General features: G+C 40.2%; 2 protein-coding genes across 6 annotated transcripts in view; one reads left to right on the top strand and one right to left on the bottom strand.

Annotated features, from left to right (window-relative positions):
* The window catches only part of Anks1b (ankyrin repeat and sterile alpha motif domain containing 1B), a 1,021,560-nt gene that overhangs the window by 816,194 nt on the left and 179,555 nt on the right, over positions 1-25,811 (bottom strand). The gene's annotated exons all lie outside the window — the stretch shown is intronic.
* On the top strand, positions 24,283-25,396 carry LOC127183712 (heterogeneous nuclear ribonucleoprotein A3-like). The gene is given in 1 exon segment (XM_051139824.1): positions 24,283-25,396. A coding segment is annotated over 1 exon segment (1,071 nt). The 5' UTR covers positions 24,283-24,319; the 3' UTR covers positions 25,391-25,396.

Genomic DNA, 25,811 nt, shown 5'->3' with positions numbered 1-25,811 from the left:
GTGGTTTATTCCCCCAAATTTACTGGGGTCATGCTAAATCTTTGAGTCACAATGCTATGGCTATGAGGAAAGGCAATGGCTTATGTTCCCGTAAGAAGCTGAATGCACAATGCGAGCTAGAGGGGATGGATAGGAAAGTGTACCCCCTGGTTTGGAGGTGCCTTTCATACTCACATTGCAACAGGCCAAGAAAAGGGAATCTGCCGGAACCTCGGGCAGTATTATACCCAAGACACACCTAGGGAAGCGCGGATGAGGACAGAAACAAGGAGTCCATGTGTCACCCACACTCACTTGCAGCTCAGTCTCACCATCAGGTCACTGGGATGTGATAAACAGAGATGACGCTGAGGCTCTCTCAGAGGACAGCCCTCTCCTGGCAGCTGGTAGGAGTAGGAGGGCAGGGCCTGTGTTCTTGCTGAGCCTGTCTGGGATGGGGCTCCCCTCTTGTGGAGTTGGGACTGGATACCAGAAGAGAAGGTTTCAGTTCACAGTCGCAATGGTCTGACATAAATAAAAGTTTTTTTGATCAAATTTCTTTTTGTTTAATTATTACTTAAAATTCCCTAGGGACATTCTCAGATACAATGAATGGTGTCCAGTAAGTTGAATAACAAAGGCAGGAGGGCAACTCAAGGAAGAAGATGGTTCTCTCTTAAAAGCTGAAGAATGGGTAGGGAGAGAAATGAAACTCTACCTTTACTTACACCACCTTCAAAATGAATCAAAATGGATCATAACCTAACATATGAAACCATGTAAGTTCTAGGATAAAATACAAGAGAGCTCTTTGCACCTACAACTATGGAATAAGGAAATATTTCCTAGCTAGGACACAGAAAGCACAAAATACACACACATACACACACACACACACACACACAAACACTAGATTAAATGTCATCAAAAAATTTAAAGTTTGTCCTTTAAAATGTATCACTATAAAAATTAAAATGCAAGCTATAGCTTGCGAAAATAACTTTACAAACCACAAATCTGATAAAGAGCTCATTTTATGGTTATATATTATTTTGATTGAACAGAATATATACAATCTAGTTAAAAACAAAGAAGTTAGAACAGACATTTCACCAAAAAAGAAATATAGATAGCAAAGAGGCAAATGAAATTATATCCAATAGTTAATTTTCAGAGAAACACAACTGAAATCACCATGACGGCACTGGACACCTACTAGAATGGCTAAACTTTAAAAGACCTGATATCATAACAAAAGTATGGAACAACTGAAATACTTGTAGATTTCTTATTGCAAAGAAATACGGTCACCTTGAAAATTAGCTTTTGCAATTCCTCAAAAAGTTAAATACACAAACAGTATACCATGGACCAATTCCAGTCCTACACACTTACCCAAGATAAATAAAAACACAAAGACTTGCATCCAAATGTTCATAGCTTTATTAATTTAGCCAAAGCCTAGAAACAACCCAAACACCCATTAAGAGATAAGTGGGTAAACATGTTGTGGTATATCCATGCAACGGAACACTACTCGGTAAGTGGGTAAGCATGTTGTGGTATATCCATGCAACAGAACACTACTCGGCAATAAAGACAAATAAACATCATCAGTGAGAGAAACCAGGAACAAAGCAACTGTACAATTCTGTTCATATAAAATTCTTGAAGACAAAATTATAGTCATAGTAAATGAATCCATGGCTTTGTTAGCTATCACAAAGAAGTGGGAGTGTTGGTAGGAGCTGACTACAAGTGGGTATGTAGGGTCTTCAGGAAGATGATGGAAGTATTCTATACTATATACTAGTTTTAGGTTTCTATATATTAGTATTTATATATCACTACATATAAAATACATAGAATATATTTACATATTACTATAATTAACATGTATTTGTCCATTCAAATTAACTGTACCCCAAAAGTTCACAAATCATGACCATTATTTTATGTAAGATATAACTCAAGTAAAAGTATTTAAAGGACAATAAAAGAGGAATATACAATAGGTGCATAATAGAAAAATATTTTATGAGACACTCAGAGTATACTAAGTCAAATCACTAGATAGCAAAGAGTCTAAAACTGTTTATTATCAATTCAAACTGTCTTTGGTACTATTTTCATTAAATTATAAAATACATGTCTCTTATGCCAATTTTTAATGGGATTTTAAAACAATCGTGCTTTTAATTTATAGTATCATTTAAGAGAGAAAACTTGAGATTACGTGTGCATTGACATTTGTATCTAACAAAACCATGATGAACTGAGCTGTATTTCAGCCATGTGCAGTCTTTGGGTCAGAGTACATATCTTCTACCTTCACACTTAACCATCTGGCTGCTTCGTCCAATGAAATATCATCATGCAAGAGGCCAGCACAGATGTGAGTAGACCCACACGACTTGGCTTCCAGTAGAACACCTACAAACCATGTGTAGTGTCTTTAGACTGGACCAGAGAATGAAGCATGAGGAACAAAGCTGACTGAGTTTCAGATAAGTAAGTCATTTTTAAGTAAGAAAATTAAAGGCTTGCCATGATACACAATGGACTTATTAGATGTGTGTTATATACTCCATCCCCGTGGGAAGAGTTGAGGAGCATACATGTGACATTTGTGGAGAAAGTTGCAACCACTGAGCTAAAAACTTTTTGTGTGTGCCGTTTCCTTAATCATCACAATGAGTCTTCAAGACAGACTACTGGAACCACACTTTAAAAATACTTGATGATGGCGCAGAAGACTGATGGTTACTGCATTACCCCAAAGTCTCTGGGTTATAAATGACCCAAAGGCCAGGGGTCCTGCTCAAACTATGGCACCAGCCAAGGACAATACATGCAGTAAACTTCGAACCCCTACCCATATCTACCCAATGGACAGGACATTCTTCACAGTTGAGTGGAGAGTGGGGTCTGACTTTCACACAAACTCTGGTGCCCCATATTTGACCACGTCCCCTGGATGGCGAGGCCTGGTGGCACTCAGAGGAAGGATAGCAGGCTACCAAGAAGAGACTTGATACCCTATGAGCATATACAGGGGGAAGAGGTCCCCCTCAGTCACAGCCATAGGGGAGGGGAGTAAGGGGAAAATGGGAGGGAGGAAGGAATAGGATGATACAAAGGATGGGATAACAATTGAGATGCAATATGAATAAATTAATGAAATATATTTAAAAATAATAAGTGGCCCAAAGAACTTAACTCCATGATGTTTTACAATACATTGTAGCCTCCTTCTCCTTCATTGTGCTCTGTTTGCTACATGGCCGATTTGATCAATGGCCCTAAATCAATGCTTTTGAAAGAAAAACTCTACCCCACTTACTGCTTTTCCATAGGAAAGTTATATACACTCTGGCCTGAGTGGCAGCACTGGTTGGCAAAACACACTTAAGTTTTAAGATCCTGCACTTGAGGGGCTAGAGATTGATGAATGTTGTGTCAATTACATACACTCTGTCCTTTTCCCTGCATCCGATCCACCAATCTTCATAACTATATCTTAAACAATCACCAATGTACTCCAACTCCTGGCCCTGGATGGCTGAAAAAAAATAATACTGTCATGATTCCCAAGGTTATGATTTAAATACTGAGGACCCTCCACACTGCTCAGCATTATTGGTTTTATCCATGTTGATTTCACTTTTAATTCTCCAAATGTTCCAAACTTTAATCACTTAACATAAGTGCTAATCTTAGTATCACTCCTGCCAGGGGATCTGCCTCCAACTTCGCAGAAAATGAATATTCCGTGAGATATTACATTCTCAATTTTTTTCCTTCCTCCTTTTCCCCCACTTTACCTCTCGTCACCCTTTAACTCCTGTCCTGCTGACTAACCCCACCCCCATACCCTGGCTTCTCCTCCTTCCTTCCTGTACCTTACCTCTATCTGTTCAACACTGTCCCCTTCTCTACCAGAAAAGCCTACATGCCCATTTCTCCCACGTGTTAGACCACTCTCCTGCAACAGTGACTGCTCCACAGACTACCAGCCTCTCTCCTTGACTTCACTACCAAACTTCTTGACAACGTAGCCTATGTGAGCTGCTTTCAAATTCTTGCCTCTGATTCGTTCTTCGGCACGCCTCCATGAAGTTTTGTTTTCTATAAGCTTTTTCAAAGCTTTCCTCTCAAGTGACAGTTCTGAAATGCCCAAGACTCTCCTCTCAGGGACATTCTGACCAAGCCTCTCTGTAGTCTTACATGACACACACACACACACACACACACACACACACACACACACACACACACACACACACACACACACACACACCAACTCCAGCCCTCCAAACCATCCCACACCTGCCTGCTGCTCCTTGTTCGTTTCTAATATAGTTTTTGGTACCACATCTGGCCACTCACCACAGAATTCTATTATCTCTCCTTCACCGCACACAGCTTTTTAATACCTTCGATATTTGACCCTACTACTTCTCCCAACTCACTTTAATCCCTCCCGGTTGGTCTATTCAGAAGGTCTGCCAACTTACATTTTTTTGGCAACCAGTCTAGCGCACATTCAGTCTACCCCTGACACTCCCCAAAATAATAATTAAAATGGAAATTCCATCAAATACCTCCTCTCCTCTTCCTCCTACATATTTCCCTGATAACTGAAATTCCTCAGTGGGTATCCTGACAATAGAAGGTACAATGTGTTACTACGGAATACAGAGAATTCCTCAGACCCTCTGATACCTCAAATGATCAGCACCCTACAGAACTTCCTCCGCATCCTCATTACACTAATAAAAAATATGTATATTTTCCCAGAGTAAGTTGTGTCATGTGACGCACTGACGCGTGGAGTTACCCTGCTTTCCCGGTGTGAGGTGCTACCCTCACCCCTCTCCAAGCTTGCTTGCCGAAACTCCACCTGCTCCAGCACTCCAGCCAAGCACCATCCTCCTAGGATATAGCTTTGGCGCTCCCTCTCTCTCTCTCTCTCTCTCTCTCTCTCTCTCTCTCTCTCTCTCTCTCTCTCTCTCTCTCTGTCTCTCTCGTGCCTGTTTCAAGTTTCTTTTGTTTGAATCTTTCTGCGCATCTCTGTATGCAAACGTTTGCTTTAATGCTTGGCTCAATCTTTCAACCTGTAAGCTTCTTGAGTACTGTGTTCATAACCTGTAGACCTCCATTGATTCGTAACCTATCAAAAAAACATAGCTTGTGCCTTTCTGAACTCTCTTCTTGCTTCCTTCAAAACCATCCTTACTGTCTGTTGTCTGTCTACACGATTCTTTCCAGCTTCCTTCAAGTTCTCCTCCGCAGTGTCCCTGGTCTTTGTTCCTTCTTCTCTTTTACTCAATTACCCCGGCCAGTATTTGTCATTCAAACACATTTTGTTGTACCCAGTTTCCAGCTACTGATTAGCAACGTTTAAATTTCAACCTGTAACCCACCAATTCCATGCTATGATGGCACAGACATTCTAGTGATACAAATAATTATAGCTCATTTACTGTCAGATGGCACATACCAACAACAGAAGTAAATATATGTTATAACATGTATTCATTTAATCATGACAACTAGGTACAACGATTCCTTCCTTAGGATGCACAAAGGCATGGAAGGTATGTGGTTCTCAGGTATTGTGTAGCTATGAGATGCTGAGGCTAAGACTATACCGATATCAGTGAAAGCACACTGCACTATAATATCCACTACTGCTTGCCAGACTCCTTAACTCAACACATTCAATGCTTATTTTGTTATTTTCAAACTCAAATATCTCTTGATTCTATCATACTCACCTCTGTGATGTTACTATTACCAACAGTGATACAGAAGCCTCCCTAGTCACATTTAATCCCATCATCTGACGTCCTCACAGTCACCTGGACACTGAGCCACACTCTGGGTCTGAATGTGTCTTCAACCTCTGCCTCGTTAGCACGGTATATCCACAACTGTCTCACACTGTTGTCTATCGTTACTGCCCAGTCTGACTGGGGATCTCTTTCACTAATGGTGCCCTTTATAAATAAAGTTCTAATGGATAAGACAGATGAATATTGACACTTATCTCCTTAATCTCCTAAAGGTTTTGATTAATATTATCATTGAAACAACCCTTGAGTGTGACATCCTCACATTACAAAACCAAAGCACTTTTGCCACAGAACTCAACTTCAGCAAGAAGCGTGAGCAGGACTTAACAGAAGGAAGGATTGTCCCAGATCGAGACTTACTAGCTGAGAAGTAGCTTGACCAGAAAACAAGCAGAATAGAACAACAGAGACCCACAAACCCAGGTTTGGAGGCGTGCAGCTGCAGGTGAAGGCAGGCTCCAACGAACTAGAGTCACAACATAGAATTAAGGCTGAGAGCCCAGGCAGACACGTGACGCCAGTTCCCTGGTCGTATGAGATGCTCATGTGAATTTCTTTGCATGATCTAAGGCTACCATCTAGACTTCAGACAAACCTCAGGCACTACATCCTCACAGAATTTGGAAAGGATATTCACAAACTCTAGCATCTATCTCTAAAGTTTCTTTCCCGAGCTCCGCATTTTTTCATTTCTTTTTCAAACTTCAGAGACTTTTAAGGCTAAAGATGCTGCCTGGGCAATGATACATTAACTTTGTAAATTCTAAGTCAATGTGACCGTTTGCATAACTTTTGAAGACAGTATCAGATTTTCCTGGGTCTTCACTAGAAATTTCTATTTCAATATTTGTTTATATTAATACTCTAGGTCAAATACTTGTGTTTGTTTCAGAGGAGGACTGGGAGGGCGTTACTCAAAGGCCTGACCAACATTTTCCAAAAGTCCTTGACTGTTTAAATCCATCTCAAGTAGACTGTCTAATTCAAATCCTGACCCCAATTTAGAAGCGGTTTAAGCATCATAAGCCTCAATTTAAATGAATGAAATGTAAATAGGTACTGGTAAAACTTTAATTTTTAAACAAAATTGCTTTTTTCCCTCTCCTATACGGCAACTGATGTCTAACCGCTGTGCCTCCTTCCTTCCGTTAGACCTTCTCGGAGCATCCTATGAATTTAACCCTCCTTCTCCCTCTGCCAGTGCTCTAGTCTCACGTATCTTATTTTTCTCTATGGTATTTATCATCTTCTATCATATTTTTACATTTTCTTAAATTTTATTCCTCTTTTTTCATTCCAATTCGAGTTCCATGAAGAGTACTCCCTGCTGTATGAATACTGGACTAGTTAATAATTAAGGGCTACTACTTCAGTAGTTATAATATATTAACTCTGTCTACTACACCACAATAATCATACTATGTGTAAATATATCCTTCGTAAATAAAGCAGCACCTTGCAAAATTGGGAATCAGAGCTAGGAAACACTGCCCAATGTCAAAGGACAACCCCAGATCACAAGGTAGAGATCAATGCAAGAATAAGAGAAACAACATTCCATAAAAATCAAGTTAATTCAAGAAAAATAATAAAGAGTCACGTGAGCTCACAAATTTGTGGTCCAAGGCAGGTTACAGAGGACACATAATTTAGTGAAATAGACAAGCACAGAAAATGGAAACAAGCCAAACTAAACTGTGACACAAACATGACTACCACGTGGAAAACCAGAGAAAAACTACAAATCAGGGCTTGGGCAAACCAGACAGATCACTGAGATGGAATGCGTTTGTTAAATCATCCAGACGTGGCCTGTAGAGATGGCTCAGCGAGTAAGAACACTGGCTGTACTTCCAGAGGCCCTGAGTTCAATTCCAAGGAACCACATGCTGGCTCATAACCATCTGTAGTAGCATCTGCTGCCCTCTTCTGGCCTGCAGGCAAACACCCAGGCACAGCATTGTGTACGTACATAATAAATAAATATTTTTTTTTAAATCACCTAGACTCAGAAGAGTAAATATTCAGTTTTATACTTCATACTATCAGATTTCCAGCTTATATAATTATGTACATGCTGTAAGAATTAAGGGAAGAAGGAAGAACAAGTTGGGTCAGAACACAGTGACTAAAAACCAGGAAAATATGCCCACTGTGAGCTTAGAGCTACACACAAGATGCTCGGGTGCAGCTGTGGCTGATGATGGACCTAAAGGTGCTCAAGTGAACACCTGGAGATCTGTGACAAATAGATGCCGTCAGAATCACAAGAGCAGAGATCGACAAGGCGTAACCTAAGTTTACAAGACAAGTCAAACACGGAAGTGTTCCAACAAGGAGGAGGATGAGTGCAGTGATAAAGATGCCTTGAAAGATAATGATGCAAAACTTGGTCCAAGAACCGGAGAGAGGTTTCAGTGCTCAGTATCCCACACCATCAGCATCTGTATGAGCAGAGATTGTAAAAGCCAGAGGATCAGGGCATTAGCTGAGAAACTGTGTCTCTGCTAATATCCGAAGCTGTGCCATAAATTCTTACCTACATGCCCCATCCAAAGGTGAGCTGAAGGAGCTGAACAAAGATGGCATTGGTGGACATGCCAAAGTGGACAAACGAAAGCTCATGAGGCTGCAACCCTACACAAAGAACTCTAGGCAACTGAGGAAAGCTGGGAGCATGAGAAGTGTTCTTCCAGGGAAGAGCAACCAATTGGTTATCCAGTGTCAAGTGATCAGCTCTGAAAATGTATGTATAAGTGGCATTATATGGATGTGTATATATATATATATATGCATCCAATAAGAATAAGAATTAGTGAAAAAGGAGGACCTGAAATTGAAGGAGAGTATAAAGGGGTATGTGGGAGGATTTGGAGGTAGGATAGGAAAGGATGAAATGTTGTAATTAATATTATAATCTCAAAAATAAAAATAAGGAATTTAAAAAGAAAAGAACATCTCAGAGACTATGGATCTTTCACTTATAAAACTCCAATCTCAGTAGATACCTACATGGAGAGAAAGACTAAATGCAAAGAAAACATTGTGTCAGCATTGTATCCGTATTTTCCTTGAAGTCCATCCTGAATACATAAACACTAACACTACAAGACAGATGCTCTTTACTAACAGACCACGGGAAATGGTACTGTAAGCACTGTGGCTGGTTACTGTACACACAGTGCGTGGTAGGAAGAGCTGGAAACTGAGCGTGTAGGATGCAGCATCAACATGGTCTTCTTACTAAGCTAATTCGGATGGCAGGTAGTTGTGCCTAAATATAACACCCTACTCGCCTAAACAGGGCTTTTCTTTGACACGTTTCTTTAAGTAGTTACACAACGCAGAAGTACACACCACTAAAGATGTTCCCCTGTCAGACAGATATTAAGAGTTAACTTATAAATATATACAGAAACATCCAATCAACTGTTTAAATATTCCAATACCTCTTCCTGCCTAGCATGCTCCCACAACAGGACAACTACATGGAATCAGGTTGTTATAACTTAACAATGGTGAGCAGGCCAGGGGTGGGCAGGGCGTCTAGCGCAATGGCTCAAAAGTTAAAGAGAACTGGTTGCTTTTCCAAAGGACCCAGATTCAACTCCCAGCATTCACAGGGTAGTTCACAGTTCACAGCTGTCTATAACCCCAGTTCCAGGGGCCTGAAACCCCCACACAGACATGGACACAGAGAAAACACTAATGCTCATAAAATAAAATAAAATAAATTAATTTTAAAAAACTTAACAATACACCCACATGAATTAATGTGAACATATGCTGTTACACTGAAATTGAATGCCTTTGAGTCTAAGGATGCACCTTATATATCTTGGCATTTACAACGGTTCTAGCAAATATGTTTAAAGCAAAAAAAAAAAGGTTATTTATGAAGTAATAATGTTATAAGAATGGTAAAAATTATATATAACCTTGAGTTTTCATAACAAAATTAAGGAAGCAAGCATAAGGTGCTGAGAATGACAGTTATGTGCCCCACTCTAAACAATGCATCTGTATAATCCCTCCCAGGCTCGGGGAACACTGCTGAAGGGAAAGCAGAAAGACTGTGGTATTTGGAAGATGAGAAAAGACCTGGAAATGCTATTTTTCTAGACAATAAAGAGCCGCTGGAATCATAAACACTTAATGACTATGGTTGACTCCAGTGGGTCTGCGCAAGAATGAGCCATCAATAGCCAGCCGCTAGGAGGATCCTACGTTTTACTGAGCTATGTCCTACGAATAGACTCAGGGGAAAGGGAGTCACTGCCTTTCGCCATGTGCGCACTGGTGACTAATAGGTAACCCCAGTCCAATGGTCACATAGATGTCTCTGTTTAAACTAAATAGATCACATACCCAAACCAAAAAGTCATGAATCTGGGACAGGGGCAAGTAGGGAGGAGGAGGATTAACAGGAATAGAAGAGGAAAGAAAGTAATAAGAATGCATTATATGCATGTATAAAATTGTCAAAGAACTAACTGAATTTTTTAAATAAGAGGAGCCAGAGATTATGTGACAGATAGGAAAAAAAAAGATAGAATTTTTAAAAAACAACCTACTTATAAAAACAACCCCCATTTCATATGTATTTCAAGTTGGAAGACATAATTGATCAAATTAAAAGTTTAAATAGTCTAAGAAAAATATGTACTTTCTAATAACAGATAGATACTTTAATAATTACAATAAAGTTATGTGTCATAAACCAAAGTTCTTCAAACTGTGTTCAGTACTTATGTGCACTTAGCTACAATATTCAATAACTTACAGGATGAATCATAGATTTGGTGCTGGTTTTGTGAAGGGAAATTCCAATATAGATGGAATGCATTAAAAAAAACCAGACATGCGATATGCACTGTGGCAAAAGCGATGGATGCTACGCTTTTAATCTAATTAAAATCACACACTATGGAATACTACTCAGCTATTAAAAACAAGGAATTCCCGAAATTTGTGGATAAATGGATTGAGCTAGAAATGATCATAATGAATGAGTTAACCCAGAAGCAGAAAGACTCAAATGGTATGTACTCACTTATATCTGCATACTAGCCCAAGGGGCATGTCCCACGAAAGCCTTCAGTTACCAGGAAACTGGGACAGAGGGGAGGGCATCCTATTGGGACTCTAAATGAGAGCTGCATGGGAGAATAGCAAAATAAAAGGATACAGAGAGTCCTAGAAATCTACAAGTAGAACAATATGATAGGCAGATTTGGGCCCAGGGGTCCTGCTCAAACTAAGGCACCAGCCAAGGACAATACAGGAGGTAAACTTTAAACCCCTTCCCAGATCTAGCCAATGGTCAGAATATTCTCCACAGTTGAGTGGAGAGTGTGATATGACTTTCTCACGTACTCTGGTGCCTCACATTTGACCATGTCCCCTGGAGGGGGAGACCTGGTGGCACTCAGATGAAGGACAGCAGGTAGCCAAGAAGAGACTTGATACCCTATGAGAATATACAGGGGGAGGTAATCCCCCTCAGGAACAGTCATAGGGGAGGGGAATAATGGGAAAATGGGGGGGGAGGAATGGGAGGATACAAGGGATGGGATAAACATTGAGATGTAAAAAGAATAAATTAATTTTAAAAAAAAGAAGAAGAAAAAAAATCACTTAGCACTTTCGTTCTCTGAATGGTGTTTCAGTCACTTCATTAAAAAACTACTTTCCAGCACATCTTCATTCAGAACTTTGCACTTTCCCAGGCAGAGGCTGCCAGTGTCTTCCTGTATTTGCCAAAAAGCCTTGGTAACAAATTCTTCTTGCCGCACGGTATTCTATCAGCTTCCTATAAGTGCCTTCCTTAATTTACAGCCTGTCGGGCAGAAACTACCTTAATTATTCAAATAATGTCTGACTTAAGTAACCTCTTCTTAAAAAAAAAAAAAAAGCACTCAGTTATAGCAGATGACGATATAGAGAGTCTCTACAAAGCAGGCTGTTGCTGCTGCTGTTGTTGCTGTTGCTGCTGCTGTTGTTGCTGTTGCTGTTGTTGCTGTTGCTGCTGTTGTTGCTGCTGCTGTTGTTGCTGTTGCTGCTGTTGTTGTTGCTGTTGTTGAAACCTATGCATATTTTAAGAAGGGGCTCTGTCTCCTGTACAACATACCTAAAGGGTAACTTAGCCCACTATCAGGAGGAGAGAAAAAAGTTAAGACTGCAAACCTTTCGCTAAAACAAAAGGGAACCCGCATGTGTCTATGAAGCACATTTGGGCTGAATAACTTTAGTTTTCTGTGAATTTATTCAGCCATTTCTCTCCCCATGGGTCTCTCACAGTAGGTAAAGCATCTGTCTCCAATCGTAAAGGATCGGCTGGTTAAAGCAGTCACAGTAGAGATGAAGCTCATATCGGACAAATGCCTGTTGCAGACACATGACTAACGCTTACTCGGTAGCCTGGGAAGGCAGATAAAGGCGCCTTTGAGTTTGGACAACCGGGCTCAGCTTGTCCCTCTAACACACTCCGTTCTCTCTGGACTGCTGCCAGCATAGCAGCAGGACTCACTCGCAGACAGTGGTAAGTGTGCCTGATGCTGACAACTGTTAGTTAACTCAAGCCATAAAGAGCCAATTGGTCGAAGACAGAAGAAGCAAGTCCTCATGTTAAAGGACACGGCAATAAAACATAGCAAACCAATTAATAAGTAGAATAAAAACAGTAAGTTTTGCATCACTTTGCCTCAGATTCCTGTTCATCTGATCTGAGGTTCCACGATTCTTCTCAGGCGTTGTTAATACAATACAGATTACTGCTAAGCAGCCCATAAATGACATTAACAAATGGCAATATGGTGAAGATTCTATCCATATGGCTTTTCATTTATAAAAAGAATCAAGGCTCACCAGGCTTACAAACTACAGACAAGTATAAATAGTAGTTTCAGTTTTCTATTCTACATGGTAAAAAAAAAAAAAAAAATTAAGAAACATTTTAAATAGTTAATTGTAAACAGGAAGTCTAAACATCAAGTTGTGAAAATAACAAAACAATTTATATTTTAATTAGGAAAATTCACAAACAATCTGCTGCTTTTGTCTCTTGAAAATTTGAATTTAAAGTATCAGAAATAATTTGTCATTTAAAATAGAATTCATCTTTAATAAGTACATCAACTACATGGACATATTTATTGTATACCTTGTGATATTTTTTTCCTTTTTCTTTATTCTTATCTCATATAATACATCCTGACTGCAGCCTGCCTCCCTTCCCCCCTCGTCCCTCCCTCCCTTCCCTTCCCCACATCCCCTCTCCCCAAGACCCACTGCTCCACTGTATACTTTGATATATTGTATAATGTTTGAAACAGGGTAAGCATGCTTCTCTTGAAACATTTATTCGTGTGTGTTACGTGTGTGTGTGTGCGCGCGCGCGCGCGCGTGTGTGTGTGTTGAAAACATTCAAAATAATTTCACTTTTTCCTAAAAGTACACAGTAATAATAAGTGCCAATTGATCATCCTGCCCTCGTCACTTCCTCTCAACCCAGTAGTCTACTCTTGATTTCCACACATGAACAAGATCACTGAGTATTTATCTTTCTGTACCTGGCTTAAACTTTAAAATGCAAAAGGAGAAACGTGACTTTCTGAAGGCCTGATGCTGCTGTAGAAACCACGCAGGACCGTGTTTATGAGCCAACGTAGCTGCTAACTCCCATTCTGCCAGTAATCAAAGCGACTCAGGGACCCGCACCCAAGCACACAGAGCTCATGAGTAACACTGGGTTCCAAAGCCGAGGGCAGTGGTGTTCACTTTACTCCCAGCACTCGGTAGGGACTGTGATTTCAAGGCCAGCCTGGGCAACACATGGAGTTCTGGCCAGCCAGGAGTACAGAGTGAGACACCTTTTCAAACATGAAAAAGAGATGGGAGTGGGGGAGACTAGCTTATTCTGTGAAATCACAGTGTCAATGATGAAGTGATATTTCGCAGACAAGCAGCCATTTCTATATACTGGTAGATGCCTTTATTCTATCACCATCAAATAACGGAACTGATTAAGTTAGATGAATAATTCAACCTAAAAATATTTTCTTCAGTTTCTATATGTGTGTGTATGTACATGTGTGTGTGTGTATACACATGTGTGTGTGTATATATACACATGTGTGTGTGTATATATATACACACGTGTGTGTGTGTATACACATGTGTGTGTGTGTGTGTATATATATATACACATGTATGTGTGTGTGTGTATACACATGTGTGTGTGTGTATATACACATGTGTGTGTGCGTGTGTGTATATATATATAAAACTTTTTTAAAAACACTACTATATAACTATTTCATCATTAACAAGTTCAAGCAAATGTTAATTTCCCCAATATCACCAGTAACTTCCTAGTATTAACTCCAAATAGTTTTCATTAATTTTCTTGAAAACAGTAAATCATTTCCTCTCCTAAAGTATTTTTGTTTAGTTCTTGTTTTATTAATAAGATTTTTTTCTAGTTTTTCATGCTTTTGTCTCTAGTAAATTACCATACTAAGATAAGTAGAAATATTACCGAAGAATCTTAATGCATCAAAAATGTAAGTAGAGAGGAAAGAAACCCTAACTGGGATATATTTTTGTGAGAAAAACATCTATTTGCAAACAAATATAAGAAAAAGTATAAGTTCACCTAATCAAAAACTAAGCAATCTTGCATACTAGCAGGAAACAGAATTTATTGTGGAAAAAACATGACTTACCATTATTTCTTTTTTTTATTAATTTATTCAGACTACATAAATTGTTATCCCATCACTTATATCCTCCACTTCCTCCCTCCCTCCCTCTTTCATCCTATTCCCCTGCCCTAGGTCTGTGACAGAAGAGGACCTCCTCCCCCACTATATGGTCACAGCCTATCAAGTCTCATCTTGGTAGCCTGCTTATTCTTTCTCTGAGTGCCACCAGGCCTCCCAACCAAGAGGAAGTGGTCAAATATGGGGTACCAGACTTCACGTCAGAGTCAGTCCTCTTCTCTCCCAACTATGGAGAATGTCTTGTCCATTGGCTACGTAAGAATAGGGTTCAATGTTTACTGCATGTGTTGTCCTTGGTGCAGTAATTTGAGTAGACCCCCTGGGTCTAGACCCTCCCATCATGATGTTCTTCTTGTAGGTTTCTAGGACCCTCTGGATCCTTCTATTTCCCCACTCTCACATACTTCTCTCACCTAGAATCCCAATAGGAAGTCCTCGCATCTATCCCAATCTCCTTACTTACCATTATTTCAATAATGAAAACACGGGAGCATCAGTGAGCTGTGTTCTGTTCCCTGAGCTCCATCATCTACCTTGGTTAGACCCCTCTATCCCAATCCCCCAACACCCAGGTCTCACTGGGGCATGGACAGCAGAAGTTAGATTCGTTCTGTCCCGAGCTCCACCGTCTGCTCCATGGCTGTGCTTGCCTTCCTGAGGAGGCCTACTGGTCCCAGAAACATTTAGGTGAGACCCCTCTCCCCCACAATGCCCTGCCAGGTCTCTCTGGGGCCCAGCCAATGTTGGTGAGCTTCACTCTGTCCCCTTCATCTCATCATCTGGGCCACTGCTCTGCTTGCCTTCCTGAGGAGTCCTGCCTGCCCCAGAAACATCCAGGAGTCCTGCCAGCACCAGAAATATCCAGGTGGCCATCCAACACCAGGAACAACCATTTGGCTAAAAGACAGCTTAAGAACACAATCAATAAGAGTCAGGGTAATATGGCATCACTAGAACCCAGCTCTCCTACTACAGCAAGCCCTGGATATGCTAACACAGTCAAAGCACAAGAAAGTGAACTTAAGTCCACTCTTACAAAGATGACAATGACAGGGGACTTTAAAGACAAAAGTAAGAAATCCCTTAAAGTAATACAGGAGGGAGAGTGGGGAGAGGAGGCATGAGGGTGGGATTGGGAAGAGAGAAGGGAGAGGGCTGGGACCAGGCTGTAAAGTGATTAAATAAATAAATAGGAAAAAACAATACAGGAAAATACAATCAAGCATATAAAAGAAATGAATAAAACTGTCCAAGACCTGAAAATGAAAATAGAATCAATAAAACACAAATACATATACACAGACAGACACACAGACACAGACACACACAGACACACACCCACATACACACACACACACACACCAGCTGAGAGAATCCTGGAAATGGAAAACCAAGGGACGAGAACAGGAATGACAGACACAAGAATTGCCAAAAGAATACAAGAGACAGACAAGAAAACCTCAGGTGTACAAGATATATTTGAAGAAATCGATTCTACAGTCAAAAAATGTTAAATATAAAACATTTCTTACACAAAACATCCAAGAAATCTGGAACACTATGAAAAGCTAAACCTAAAAATAATAGGAACAAAAGAAGGAGAAGATTCCCAGCTCCAAGGCCCCAAAACTATTTTCAACAAAATCATAGAAGACAATTTCCCCAACCTAAAGAAAGAAATGCCTATAAACATACAATAAGCTTACAAAACACAAAATATATTGAACCAGAAAAGAATCCTCCCTCCACATAATAATCAAAACACTAGATGTACAGAACAAAGAAAGAATATTAAAAGCTGAAAGGAAAAAAGGTCAAGTAATATATAAAGGCAGGCCTTCAAAATTACACCTGACTTCTCATCAGAGGCTCTAAACGTCAGATGCCCTGGGCAGACATCTTGCAGACCCCAAGACTCAGTTCCCTCTTTTTTGTTCACTCCCCTTTGGTGGGGTTGCCTTGCCAGGCCACAGAAGAGGAGAACACACTAAGTCCTGATTTGACTTAGTGAACTGAGGTAAGGGTGCTTCCATTTAGGGAAAAGTGAATAGGGGGGGTGGGACCAGGAAGAAAGGAGGGAGGGGGCTATAATTGGGAGGTGAAGTGAATAATTAATAAATAAATGGAGAGAGAGACAGAGACGCAGACACACACACACACACACACACACAGAGAGAGAGAGAGAGAGAGAGAGAGAGAGAGAGAGAGAGAGAGAGAGAACAGATGTAAGCCCATACTGCTATACCCAGCAAAATTTTCAATCACCAAATATGGAGGAAAAAAAGATACTTTACAAAAAAAAAACAAATTTAAACAATGTCTATGTACAAATTCAACCCTACAGGAAATAGTAGAAGGAAACTCCATCCCAAGGAGGTTAACTATATCCCCTCCCCTCCCTCCTCAAAAAAAAAAAAAAAAAAAAAAAAAAAAAAAAACAGGAAATAAATAACTCCATTGCATCAAAACCAAAAGAAGAAAAACACACACAACAACAATTACTCCTCCTCCTCCTCTTCCTCCTCACTACTACTACTACTACTATTACTACCAACAACATCAAAATAACAGAAACTAACAATCAATGGTCATTGATATCTCTCTAAATCAATAGTCTTAACTCCCCAGTACAGAGACACAGGCTAGTGGAACGGATATGTAAATAGGATCCATCATTCTGTTGCATGTAAGAAACACACCTCAGCAACAAAGATAGACATTACCTCAGAGTAAAGGGCTGTAAAAAGGTTTTCCAAACGAATGAACCCAAGAAGCAAGCTGGAGTAGCCATTCTACTATCTGTTAAAATAGACTTCCAACCGAAACTAATCAGAAGAGATGGGGAAGTACACTTCATACTCATCAAAGGAAAAATAAACCAAAAAGATGTCTCGATCCTGAACATCTGTGCCCCAAACACAGGAGTACCCACAATCATCAAAGAAACATTATTAAACATTTAAATCACACATCAAACACCACACATTAACAGTGGGAGACCTGACTCTCGCCAATGTACAGGCCATCAAGACAGACTAAACAGAGAAATAATGAAACTAACAGATGTTATGAATCAAATGGCCCGAACAGATATCTGTAGAACATTCCACCCAAAAACAAAAACATATCCTTCTTCTTGGCACCCCATGAAATCGTCTCCAAAATTGGCTAGATAATGGGTCACAAAGCAGGCCTCAACCTACAACAGAAAATTGAATTAAACCCCTTTTGTTTTGTCAGATCACCATGTAATCAACAAGAAAGGAAACAACAAAAATCTTATAACCTCATGGAAACTGAAAAACTCTTTACTCAATGGCTACTTGGTAAGGAATGAAATTTAAAAAAGAAAAGAAAGGAAAAGAAAAGAAAAAGAAATTAAAGACTTCCTGAAGTTCAACAAAAATGAAGCAACACCCTACCCAAACTTATGGGACACAATGAAAGCAGTGCTAAGAGGAAAGTTCATAGCACTAACTGCCTTCATAAAGAAACTGAAGAGCTCTTATACCAGCAACCTAACAGCACACCTCAAAGCTCTGGAACATAAAGAAACAAACACACCAAAGAGAAGTAGACAGCAGGAAATAATCAAACTTTGTGCTGAAATCAGTAACTTATAAACAAAGAGAAGAGTACAGAGAATCAATGAAAGCAAGAGCTGGTTCCTTGAGAAAATCATCAAGATAAACAAACCCTTAGCCAAATTGGAAGGCAGAGAGAGGGAATATCCAAGTTAACAAAGTCAGAAATGAAAAGGGGGATATTACAACAGACACTGAAGAAATCCAAATAATCCTCTAGGTCTTATTTCAAAAGCATGTACTCCGCAAAACTGGGAATTTTTAATAAAATGGACAATTTTCTTGATAAATGCCACTTACCAAAGTTAAATGAAAATCAGGTAAACAATTTAAATAGCCCTATAGCACCTAAGGAAATAGAAGCAGTCATTAAAAATCTCCCAACTGAAAAACAAAATCCCAGGGGCCAGATAGTTTTAGCATAGAATTCCACCAGACGTTCCAAGAAGAGCTAATACCAAATCTCTTCAAACTATCCCACGAAATAGAAATGGAAGGAATATTGCCAAACACATTCTATGAGGCCACAGTCACCATGATAACTAAACCACACAAAGATACACCAAAGAAAAAGAATTGCAGACCAATTTCCTTTATGAACATTGAGGCAAAATTCCTCAATAAAATACTCACAAACAAACTCACAAAACAAACACATCAAAAACATCATCTACCATAATCAAATAGGCTTCATCCCAGAAATGTAAGAATGGTTCAACATAGGAAAATCCATCAACGTCATCCACCATATAAACAAACTGAAAGTTAAAAGCCACATGATCATCTCATTAGATGCTGAAAAGGCCTTTGACAAAAATCCAACACCCCATCATGTTAGAAGTCTTGGACAGATCAGTGATACCTAAACACAATAAATAAAGGCAATATACAGCAAGCCTATAGCCAACATCAAATTAAATGAAAAGAAACTTAAAGTAATTCCACTGAAAGCAGGCACAAGACAAGGCCTCCCACTCTCCTCATATTTATTAAATATAGTACTTGAAGTAATGGCTGGAGCAGTAAGACATCTAAAAGAGATCAAGGAGAAACAAATTGTAAAGGAAGAAAGTATTGCTATTCACAGATGATATGTAAGTATACATAAGTGACAAAAAATATTCTACCAGAGAACTCCTACAGCTGATAAATACCTTCAGCAAAGTTGCTACTTTAAAAATTAGCTCAAAAAATCAATAGCCCTTCTATAAGAATAAATGGGCTGAGAAAAAAATTAGGCAAACAACACCCTTCACTATAGCTACAAATAATATAAAATATATGGGTATAACACTAACCAAGCAAGTGAAAGATCTGTATGACAAGAACTTCAAATCTCTGAAAAAAGCAAAATCAAGAAGATACAAGATGACAGGAAAATCTCCCATGCTCATGGGTCAGTAGGATTAACACAGTAAAAATGGCCATCTTATCAAAAAGCAATCTATAGATTCATCACAATTCCCATTAAAATTACAACATGATACTTACAGAAAGAACAATACTCAGCTTCGTATGGAAAAACAAAAACACAGAATAGTTAAAAACAATCCTGTACAATAAAAGAACTTCTGGAAGTATCAATATCCCTGATTTCAAGCTGCACTACAGAGCAACACTAATAAAAAATCTACATGGTATTGGCATAAAGCAGACAGAGTGATCAACTGAACCAAGTCAAAGACTCGGAATAAATCTACACACCTATGGACTCTTGATTTTTGAACAAGGAATCCAAAATCACACAATAGAAAAAAAATCATCTTCAACAAATGATCTAACTGGATGTCAGCATGCAGAAGAATGCAAATAGATCCATATGTATCACCCAGCATAAAGCTCAAGTCCAAGTGAATCAAAGACCTCAACATAAAACCAGATACACTAAAACTAATAGAAGAGAAAGTGGGAGGAGCCTTGAATGCAGTGGCACAGGAGACAATTTCCTGAAAAGAACACCAACAGCTCAGGTACTAAGATCAACAATTAATAAATGGGATATCATGGAATGGAAAAGCTTCTGTAAGGCAAATGACACCATCAGTAAGGTAAAATGGCCGCCAGTCAGATGAGAAAATATTTTCACTAGCTCCACTTCTGACAGAGGGCTGATAATCAAAATATATAATGAAATCAAGAAATCAGACATCAACAAACCAAATAACCCAATTAAAAATGGTGTACAGTGCTAAACAGAAAATTCTTGACAGAGGAATCTCTAATGGCTGAGAAGCACTTAAAGAAATGTTTAATATCCTTAGGCATCAGGGAAATGCAAATCAAAACGACAATGAGATTGCATATTACATCCCTCAGAATGTCTAAGATCAAAAACTCATGTGATAGCACATGCTGATGAGGATGTGGAGAAAGGGGGACACTCCTTCATTGCTGGTGGGAGTGCAAACTCATACAACCACTTTGGGAATCAATCTGGCACTTTCTCAGAAAACTGGGAATAGTCCTACCTCACAACCCAACTATACTGTTCTTGGGCATATACCCAAAAGATGCTCCACCATACCACAAAGGCACTTGCCCAACTATGTTCATAGCAGCTTTATTCATAATAGCCAGAAATTGGGTACAACCCAGATTTCCCTCACCTGAAGAATGGATAGGAAAAAAAAAAATATAGCACATTTACACAATGAAATACTACTTAGCCCTGCGTGTGGGCAGCACGGTTCCAGGGGACTGTGCTCAAGTGTTCATTACCCTCTGCTTCCAACTGTGGATATAATAAAGGAACCTGCCCCAAGCCACTGCTGGCATGACTTCCACGCCGTGGTGCGCCCTAAACTGTGAGCTAGAATGAGCCCTTTCTCTCTTAAGTTGCTTTTGTCAAGTTGCCTGTCACACAGCAGTGGGAAACGAGACTGACACTTAACCTTCCCCCGTGCATTTAACGACGCCTGCATTTCTCTTGCCACAACGCTGACCACACCATTTTATGACCACCTATATTCTCGTCCACACTGATGGATAAACTCCAGTTTCAGTGACAGTTAGGACGTCGGGCTTGTGAACTGTTGTTCCTAATTGGAGGCCTGGGGTCAATCTTGACGCACAGTAGATAGATAAGAAGAGGCAGGTAGCTAAATAGTGTGCAGAGGTTAACTGACATTAGAGTCGGCAGCCAATCTGAGGAGGGGCAAATGTTTCCACATCGCCCTCATGAACCAAACCATACCGACTCCCTGATTAAAAGCCTTCGGTGAAGCCTGGCAGCTCAGGTCTGTCGCTGTAGCTGCTCAGAATACTGAAGGGAGGTAGGGGGCATTGGGGAGCACTCATGTTGGAGGGAGACACGGAGGGGAAATGGTGAATAGGAGAGGGAGGGAGGAAAGGATAGAGAAGGAACGGAAGGTGAGAGGAGAGAGAAATCGCATCAATTTGACTCCACATGACCTTCTAATTCTGTATCTGTGCGTGAGGAGGTCAGAGGTCAACCTTAGCTCCCCCATGCCTCTCCACCTTGCTTTTTTGAGACAGGATCTTTCATGCCACTGTATTCTATTCTCTGACTAGGTCCCTAAACTTTAGCCTAAGTCAGGGGCTTCCACCTCACACTTAAACATACTAAGTGTTTTGTTTTGTTTTGGTTTTTGTTTTTTGGACTCAGGAAAAACATTTCGTTATGTTTCAAAATTTCTTTTCCTGATGCTTAATATGGCTGGAGCCTTCCACTTTTCTAATAGTCCAGTCCTGAATTTTATTCAAAGGCCCATGTGTTAAGTCTTGTTTTCCCTATAGACTGTGATGATATGAAGAGGTAGGGCCTAGTGAGAGAAAATCAAGTCATGGGGAGAGCACTAGGCCCTTGGGGTAAATACTGCATCCTGGACCCTTTATATCTCTCGCTTTCTTGTTCTGCAGACATGTGATGAGCAGTTTCTTCTGCCCCACATGCCCACCATGCTCCGGTGCCTCAGCACAGACCCAAATACAATAGTCAGTCCACCACAAGAGGCAGAATAAATCCTCCTTCCTTAAAAAAATCCAAATTCCTTGCATCTGCATATTGTCTCCATGTTGGGGACAATACACCTTCCTTCAAATTGTAGCTTCTCCAAAGAGGTTTGCTCTAGAAACTTCACCAAGACAACCACACCATATTGCCCTTACCCTATCTCACCACTCTGTGGGGTTAGAACCTCTATGTTAAGTAACTATGCTTCTGGGCTTGTGCAGAGAGCACAGTACAAATCTGCTTTAAAGACAAGGAAAACTTTTTGAAATATTCTTTCCTACAGTGGATCTATGAATATAGAATATCTTAATGCTTTTAACTGTGCCATTGCTGTATCTATAAAATGACGAACTCTTCTATGTTTCGGCATCTCAAAATTAGAAGGTGTCATCTTCCAAAAACTAAAAGAAAATTAGGGACCCTGAAGCTTCAGGGCAAAGATACAGGTGCCCCCTGATAATGCTGTGTGTTTTCTTTCCCTCTCCTCCACTTCCCCTTCCTCCCTGTACATATACACACACACACACACACACACACACACACACACACACACACACGTTGTCTGCATTGTCTGCAATGTGTTGGTCATATACTCTGGAAATACTTAAACAAATATAAACACGAAGCACCCCGACTTCTGTGAGCATCATTCTTCTTGAGTCCTCACTGGGTACTCTGCTTATCTCTCATAAAAGGGAGCTAAGGAGCCCATGCAAACTTTTAAGATTAGGCTAAAGCTGAGCGTCAAGCCTGAGTTCAATACACAGCATTGGAGAAAACCAGGCTGGCTTTACTCTGCTCAGCATCTTAAGGACTATACCTGTGAGAGGACAAAGCAAAGCAATTCTTATCAAATACAGCAGGATGGATGAGAAGGAAGACAGAAACCAAAAGATAAGAGTAGCTGCGCAAACCATCCATTAATTTAAATAAATAGTTACTAAGACCTTACCAAATCATAGAATGGCGACGGACACCTGGAAAAGATGAGAAAATTAAAATGCCGTTGGTGGATTCCTCACATAATCTTTATAGAGTTTTATCTGAAAGTGGCTGGAACAGGGAAGGATGAGACAGGGAGGAGTAAGAGAAAGATGGAACTCACGAGGGTAACTAAATATACCACACCACTGAAACTCAAAAAGCATGAGGGGGAGAGGAAAGTGAGGCCCCGCACCTGACTGTCCATAAAACCAACACTTAAAACTATTCTACTGCAGTGCACAGAATTGAAAAACTACCCAAGGAATTTATTAAAAATAATTCACCCTCAGACACTGATGCAGAACGCTGACATGAGGAAGACTTTCTGAAAACACTATCTCAGAGTGAGAGATGAGCAGACTGTAAGCAAGAAAGTACATCTTACTAGGAAACAATGAGGAGCTAAGGCAGACAGGAAAGCCAGCTAAAGTGCGGTGCATTCTGATGACACATAGAAAAATACACAGAAATGACTGAATAGATAAAGCACTAATAATAAGTTATCATTTGTTCCTCTGTGGTAGGAACCTCTCTGAGGTAATTTTCTAAAGTTTGGTTTGTTTCTTTTGTTTCTATTTTTTTTTCAAGATAGGGTTTCTCTGTGTAGCCTTGGCTATCCTGGACTCACTTTGTAGACCAGGCTGGCCTCGAACTCAGAGATCCGCCTGCCTCTGCCTCCTGAGTGCTGTGATTAAAGATGTGTGACACAGCTCCTGGCTCAGTGAAGTGCTCTTAATGAGTCACCTCTATTTCAGAACAGACTCGAGAGCAGCTCTTAGGATCACCACTTTCAGATTAAAAAAAAAAAAAAAAATCTGACAACAAAGGAAACCTTTATCTAAAGAATTAGGAATTAAACACAAGCCTCCTTCAATTTCAATGAAAGTTCCTGTTTTCTGTGTTCCGCATGAACCTCCAAATCATAAATTCATATCAGTAGAGAACTCGAGAGTGATGACGGCATCGTGTGTGATAGTGGAGATAGGAAAGTGGCCTCAGCTACATAAGAGTGAGTTTACAGAACCAAGGCCACAGTGGGCATCCTTATCAAGGCTGAAAGGCAGGAAGTTCCACAACATAGTGTGGACTATAGGAGCCCGTATAAAACCTGACACATCATATTGAACTCGAGTTGGAAGAGGCGAGTCCGGTCTCAAAATGGAGGGCCATCATCCAAAGGAACCAGAACAGCTGAGGAAGCTGTTTATTGGTGGTCTGAGCTTTGAAACCACAGATAGCTTAAGAGAGCATTTTGAGAAATGGGGCACACTTACAGACTATGTGGTAATGAGAGATCCCCAAACAAAACGATCCAGAGGCTTTGGTTTTGTGACCTACTCTTGTGTTGAAGAGGTGGACGCTGCAATGTGTGCTCGGCCACACAAGGTTGATGGGCGTGTGGTGGAACCAAAGAGAGCTGTTTCTAGAGAGGATTCTGTAAAGCCTGGTCCCCATTTAACGGTGAAGAAAACTTTTGTTGGTGGTATTAAAGAAGATACAGAAGAATATAATCTGAGAGACTACTTTGAAAAGTATGGCAAGATTGAAACCATAGAAGTTATGGAAGACAGACAGAGTGGAAAAAAGAGAGGATTTGCTTTTGTAACTTTTGATGATCATGACACAGTTGATAAAATTGTTGTTCAGAAATACCACACTATTAATGGGCGTAACTGTGAAGTGAAAAAGGCTCTTTCTAAACAAGAGATGCAGTCTGCTGGATCACAGAGAGGTCATGGAGGTGGATCTGGCAATTTTATGGGTCGTGGTGGAAACTTTGGAGGTGGTGGAGGTAACTTTGGTTGAGGTGGAAACTTTGGTGGAAGAGGAGGCTATGGTGGTGGAGGTGGTGGCAGCAGAGGTAGTTACGGAGGTGGTGATGGTGGATATAGTGGATTTGGAGGTGACGGTGGCAACTATGGTGGAGGTCCTGGTTACAGTAGTAGAGGAGGCTATGGTGGTGGTGGACCAGGCTATGGAAACCAAGGTGGTGGATATGGTGGAGGAGGAGGAGGATATGATGGTTACAGTGAAGGAGGAAATTTTGGTGGAGGTAACTACGATGGTGGTGGGAACTATAATGACTTTGGAAATTATAGCGGACAACAGCAGTCAAATTATGACCCCATGAAGGGGGGCAGTTTTGGTGGAAGAAGCTCAGGCAGTCCCTATGGTGGTGGCTATGGATCTGGTGGTGGAAGTGGTGGATATGGTAGCAGAAGGTTTTAAAAACAAAAACAAAACAGAAAAAGGCTACAGTTCTTAGCAGGAGAGAGAGCGAGGAGTTGTCAGGAAAGCTGCAGGTGACTTTGAGACAGTCGTCCCAAATGCATTAGAGGAGCTGTAAAAATCTGCCACAGAAGGAGCGATGATCCATAGTCAGAAAAGTTACTGCAGCTTAAACAGGAAACCCTTCTTGTTCAGGACGTCATAGCCACAGTCTGCAAAAAGTGCAGCTATTAATTAATGCAGTGTAGTGTCAATTAGATGTACGTTCCTGAGGTCTTTTATCTGTTGTAGCTTTGTCTTTCTTTTGGTTTCATTACATCAGGTATATTGCCCTGTAAATTGTGGTAGTGGTACCAGGAATAAAAAATTAAGGAATTTTTAACTTTTCAAAAAAAAAAAAAAAAAAAAACTGACACGTCTA

Source organism: Acomys russatus, chromosome 31, assembly GCF_903995435.1.
Source record: "Acomys russatus chromosome 31, mAcoRus1.1, whole genome shotgun sequence".
Classification (NCBI taxonomy): domain Eukaryota; kingdom Metazoa; phylum Chordata; class Mammalia; order Rodentia; family Muridae; genus Acomys; species Acomys russatus.
Note: the sequence above shows the minus strand (reverse complement) of the source record. Positions and strands in the feature narration are given on the sequence as shown.